General features: G+C 40.7%; 1 protein-coding gene across 1 annotated transcript; it reads right to left on the bottom strand.

Moving 5' to 3' along the window:
- Window positions 1-933: 933 nt before the first annotated feature.
- Window positions 934-4,654, bottom strand: fev (FEV transcription factor, ETS family member). The gene is made up of 3 exons (XM_085384485.1): window positions 4,265-4,654; window positions 3,573-3,644; window positions 934-2,474 (listed from the first exon to the last, which is right to left on the bottom strand). Exons 1-3 carry the CDS (start codon window positions 4,311-4,313, stop codon window positions 1,933-1,935), a joined length of 663 nt encoding a protein of 220 aa, XP_085240611.1. The 5' UTR covers window positions 4,314-4,654; the 3' UTR covers window positions 934-1,932.
- Between the last annotated feature and the right edge of the window lie 1,346 nt (window positions 4,655-6,000).

Here is a 6,000-nt window from a genome sequence, read left to right as displayed (position 1 = left end):
AGTTCCTTTATCATTAACATGCACATTGATCAAAGCCCACTGATCCATGGCCATGAGTCCCATTCACAGAGAGTTGGGGAATGGCTGCAATCACAGCATTGTAAGATGGTGACAGATGGACCCTTAGGCCCCCTCCTCGATTCAGAGATGGTCGTTCCCTTTTCACGTAAATGGCCTCTTTGACTCGGTGCTCCGCACGATGTGTACATCCTCATCATTGAAAGAGTGTCCACTGGCCTGTTGGTGTAAATCAGGGGTAGGCAACTCCAGGCCTCAAGTGCCGGTGTCCTGCAGGTTTTAGATCCCACCCTGGGAACTTCAAGAAATGCTGAGGAGTCATTTAGCCCTTTAAATCAGCTGTGATGGATCATGGACACATCTAAAACCTGCAGGACACCGGCACTCGAGGCCTGGAGGTGCCTACCCCTGGTGTAAATAGACTGCAGAGTCCTGGCTGACGAGGTAGCTCTCTTTGTTGTGCTAGAGTGGCATTGATCAATGGTCTTAGACCAGTGGTTGATGATCAATGGTCATGACAATCTGCATATTAATGATCATGAAACTGACCTCACAGCCCGTTGTTCATTCAGTGGTGCTGGTTTCAGTCATTGTGCAAATGTACTGTTTATAAGAAACCTGCAGTCAGCTGAGACTGAGGAAGTCACGCTGCGTCCAGGTGAACAGAATCAACCTTTGGGATTTAGCTGGATGATTGAGCATGCATCAAGACAAATACTGCAAACTTTTCTCTGATTACCGAGACTGCTGCAGCCGGTCAGTCCACAAATCCAAATAAAAGTTTGCATTTTGAGAAACAGCACTGACGGTTTGGCGCATGGAGGACATTTACAGGCTCACCCACGTTTGGGTCAACATAAAGATCACGCTTTCAAATAAATGAATCCCACAATACTGACAACATTTTTATTCAGAAGAGTTTATTTATGTATTTTTATTGGTACAGTTGTTTTAGTCACAGTGTGAATGAATTCACTTTAAAAATCACTGAAGAGCTTCTATAGTCTGAGCCGGTCTCTACTCTACAGTATTTACAGAGCAGTTTGGGAATTCACAGTTTCGGTTTCTACTCAGCCTATTTCACACAAAGTTCCTGTTCCCCGTGTCTGTGCGCTGCTTTCATTTTTTATTGCGTGAGGTTTGTTTTTCCTACAAAGAGTTTCATTACGTCTGATCTGATTTATAACCAAACGGTGATCGACGTGACAGCATGATTCAAGCGAGTCTCATTCCAGTCCAACAAGCCTGTTTTCATCCATAACCACAAGATGGCGCCACTAGTCCGATGGTAGTTTGGCAGCTCGCGCTCACGTCAGTGCAAATCCACCTGAAGATGTGAAAACAAACACTGAACTCAGGGAAAGGGCTGGGAGAGCGAGGGAGCCGAGGTCTGATAGGAAATGGATCTGGAAGATAATTTATTATTTATTCAACGTTTTTAAATATATGTACACTATTTGTTTGTTGTTTCAAAAACAAGCATCGTGTAAACCTTTATTTGGTTTCCGATTACGTCTCACTGATAGTGGCCTAAATAAGGACATTTCATATTTGGAATATTTATGGATCAAATTAAGCGCTCAGGTTCAAAGCACTGTGCGTAATCTGATCGTAATCGCTTCTCCACAAGGATTAAATTAAATTAAATTAAATATTTAATTTCTACGTTTTCGTGCCTTACTTGCATGCAAGAAGACGTCCGGTGTCATTAGTCATAATCTTGAGTTTAAACACAACTTTGCGCCGCTTAAAAAGCCTGACTTGACATTTTAAAAACATCTAATTTTGAACCACTTTGAGCCTAAATCATATTTTCCCCGCCAAACACCAAAGTCAGCGTGTTTGTGCTGTTTGTCTGTCCTCCCTCACTGCAGTGTGTCGGTTTCCCGGTGTGTCTAAAATACGCATCGAGAGTCAGTTGTAGTGGTTGTTGATGGTGCTCAGACTGCTGATGTTGTTGACGCAGCCGATGTGGGACGGGGACACGGTGCCAAACGGCCCCGGAGGCTGGAGGTTGTGGCTGTGGTACAGAGCCGCTGGTGTGGAGCCAGCCCAGTAGGAGAACCCCGAAGGCCCCACGCCAGGAGCCACGAGGTTCAGTTTGGAAATCCCGGAGAAGGGGATCGGGGAGAAGTTGCCCTGAAATTTGTAGATGGCCTGCTCGGTGGTGGACGGCTGGCACACCTGCGCCAAGCCGTGGAAATCAAACTTGTAGGCGTATCTTTTGCCGTGGACTTTGGTCATGATGTTTTTGTCGTAGTAGTAGCGCAGCGCCCGGCTCAGCTTGTCGTAGTTCATGTTGGGTTTGCTTTTGCGCTCCCCCCAGCGCCGGGCCACCTCATCAGGGTCGATGAGCTTGAACTCTCCGTTGGTGCCCTCCCACGCGATGCATGACATGTTGGTGCTGTCAGAGAGGAGCTCCAGCAGGAACTGCCAGAGCTGAATCTGCCCACTCCCTGAGTGTAGGAAGAAAAGAAAATCACAACTGGTCCGGAAATAATCTGAAATAAATCCCGAAAACAACAACAAACCAAAAAATACAAAATTTTGTCTAGAAAGTAAAAAATGATATATCTAGATAGATAGATAGATAGATAGATAGATAGATAGATAGATAGATAGATAACTGGTCTCAAAATAACGGTTTACATAATTCAGCATTATCAGTTCATGAAAGATAATATTGTGAATTTCATCATATTTGAAAATTCAGGTATTAAATAATGTAAGACACGCAAAAGATACGCAGTTATTTTATTACATATAATTAAAGATAATAACTCCATCATGACATCATTTTACAAATCTCTATTTACTCCTCTAAAGCAGCTTAAATGGGTCCGGTTATATTTAGCTTCTCCATATTTTCTATAACATATATTTAAAAAACACGCTGCTCATAATCATCAGAAATTTAAAATAAATTAAAACATCTTTGCAGGAAGTCCTGAGAGCAGTAAGAGTGAATATTAGCGTCCAACACAAGATGTGACAAATTCATTTTGGCCGTTGTGTTTTTTTAATCATAAAATAAACACGATTTTTATTTTCTTTCGAAATGATCCCGGAGATGCTTTGATAATTATCTGTTTTAGAGGAGAAAAGAAAAATAATGTGATGGTGCAAAAAAAAAAAAAAAAAAAAACATGAGAAAAAGAACTGAATACGTTTCAGAACCGGCTGAATGATCTATTAAACCTAAAGACGCGACTATAGGAAATACATGAAACGCAGAGTAAACGCATTAAAATCCTGCTATTATTGTCATATATTTTGTTTTATTAACATTTATTATGATATTGTGATCAATATTTTTTATTTCAGAAACTATTTTTATGTATCGACCCGTTTGCGATATAATTTGAGAGGTTTCTGTGGGACTATTTTCTAACATCATTTTTATTATTATGATATCATTTTTTATGTTTTCATATATCTTTGCGTTTGAAGACGCTCTCCATTAAAAATAAGTAAACTGCTAATTAGGAGCTGGACACTCCGCAGTGACGGTATTTAGCGTCTCTGCGGACGAGGCTCTGAGTTTGTCCTCTTACCTTTTTGAACTCCTGTATTTATCGGAGCCCAGGAGGTTCCTTTGCTTTCTTTCAACAGACTTTCTGTTGGATCTGAAATGAAAACAGACACATTTTCAGCATCTTCATCCAGAAACTACGACAAGAGGATTTCTTATGCAGATGATTTTTATCACTTGTATTTCAAAATATTATGATTTAATATTTATTTAGAAGAACAAAAATCTCTTCATGGTCAGATTTTATAGGCACAATCTAGCAAGAAGCGCAATATCTCAAGAAAGTAGAAAAATGCATTGAAAGAACCGGAGGACTGAGATTAGAGCTGCTCAAAAATGCTCCGATTTTTCTAAAATTTTGCAAACTGGAGCGCAAGGAAAAAAATACAAATAAAACAAAATAAGGTTTAAAAATTCAAACATTGAGCTTCAAAATTCCAATTGTATCCTGGTCCATTTGCAGTCTAATGCCTGGAGCATGTCGCCTTTGCAGTCTCTGCTAGAAGCCAGGAAACGCGTCCAGGAAAAAGGATTTCCGATTTCCGACAAAAGAGCAGACGGGCTTTCAGATTGAAAAGGCTGAACAATGCTCTGGCCTGGAAACGGAGCATCATCGCCGGCAGGACACCGACACCCGGAGAAAAATGTAAAAAATCTCGATAGATATATAAAACGGGCTGTTTCTCTCATTCTTAATGGGACCAAATGACGAACCTGAGAGATACATGTTGAACATGAGGTTTCCTCCGCAGTCCTGTCTCATTGTGTTCACTTGTTCAGAAAGGGTTGGATTTCATTTCGTTGGTGGCGGAGGAAAAGATTTTTATTAAACTTTATCTCATAACTGTGATCTGGAATAAATGCGGGTAGACAGATTGAAGTTTCCAGGCAACTGTCACTGGCCCCCATCTCTGAGACAATATTCAGACAGCAATTTCCCCTGGTGCATTGCTTTAATTAAAAGAGCAATTTACCTCTGTCAGCCCGCCTGGCGCCCACAATAAAAAGAGGCCAATAGAAATTCGGCCCTTATCAATCCACCATCACAGTTTAATAAAGTTTCCGCGTTAAGATCTGAGTTTCTATGGTGAATTGAAGTGTTTGACATGGAAACCAGTTCAGATCCTCCTCACTTTTCCGCCTCTTTACCTCTCGGCAAACAACAAAGACCTATTTCATGTTGGAAAAAGAATATTTACCTTGAAAAAATACGCTTCAGTGGCCACGAGAAAACAAGAACATTTCATCCCTCCTAACCTGCTCTGTGTGGGTTTAAGGTTATATGGCCTCAATCTGGGGGTAATGAGGTCGTAACTTTAAAACCATGCCTCGTGATGCTCGTTGACGTTATCGTGTCCACTCATAATTTTATACGTCTGTGTTTTTAGAAGCAGTGGAGTGAAAAGCCCATGGGCTTTATGGCCATGTGCTAGAGTCTGCGCATTTCTTCAGGCGTAAATAAGGCATCATACGGGCAACGCGGGCTGATGATAGAGCTTTATGCAACTAATAACACACATTACCTTTATTAAGAAAATCCTCCGCTGGGGAGCTTATAGTTTGAAAATTCAACATTCTTTAAATAGTGTGTCAAAGACGCAGTAACAATGTACCAAAATATTTAATATTTTAATATTTATTTAGGTTCTGGTGACTTAATGTCTTTAGAAATGCTCAGTGTCCCTGGTTTGCTTCCAGTAAATTATATCATCCAACAAAATCCATTTTATTAAAAACACCAAATGCAAAGACTCTGACACGTTTTCTTCGTCTTTTTCCGTCCGCAACAACAGCATCAATGCATCATAACCTGACAGTGCAGCATATACCTGCTGTCTGTTAATAACATGGTCATAAACACAAAAGCACTTTCACTTCTGTCACTTGGCACATTTGAGCCATCCTCTTTGCCACCTCGAACAAAGATTTTAACAGATACATTGCTTTAAAAAAGGCTTCGCGCTGCTGCCTCACAGCAACAAATCCACTCTTTGACTTCCTCTCACATGCCTGTTAGAATAACTGGTGATTCTAAGTTTGCCATACCGCCCATAAACTGGCAACCTGCGATATGTTCAAAGCCCCGCCCACCATGACCCTGAACTGGACATGGATGCATAAACTAGTTCCTTTAATTTGCTGAAAATACATCTGGCCTTTGTAAAGCTGACATCTTAGTTCATAACATATAATCAGTCCTCTGTGCTGACTGAACTGAAAGTGAATATCTGCTTATCATTAATCATCTTTATAATGAGTCACATGACTGAGGTCAGACACGCACAAATGCACACGTGTTTATTTTTTATTTTTTAAAAAGCACCAGAGCATCAAGTGTACAGCTGTTTATTTTTATATGGTGAGTTATCACAGTCAAAGCAGACAGCTTGGAATAAAATATCAGCACCACACACACACACACACACACACACACACACACACACACACAC

The sequence above is a fragment of the Rhamphochromis longiceps genome, linkage group LG16 (genome assembly GCF_057381845.1).
Source record: "Rhamphochromis longiceps isolate RC_006_pf linkage group LG16, R_longiceps_female_GT1.1, whole genome shotgun sequence".
Classification (NCBI taxonomy): domain Eukaryota; kingdom Metazoa; phylum Chordata; class Actinopteri; order Cichliformes; family Cichlidae; genus Rhamphochromis; species Rhamphochromis longiceps.
Note: the sequence above shows the minus strand (reverse complement) of the source record. Positions and strands in the feature narration are given on the sequence as shown.

Bases quoted from the DNA above. Each gene is read 5' to 3' on its own strand.
- fev (XM_085384485.1), bottom strand. From the start codon at position 4,313: ATGAGACAGGACTGCGGAGGAAACCTCATGTTCAACATGTATCTCTCA. The intron at 3,645-4,264 runs GTTCGTCATTTG...TTTTCATTTCAG, and splicing joins GTTCAACATGTATCTCTCAG to ATCCAACAGAAAGTCTGTTG. The intron at 2,475-3,572 runs GTAAGAGGACAA...TCCTACACTCAG, and splicing joins AAATACAGGAGTTCAAAAAG to GGAGTGGGCAGATTCAGCTC.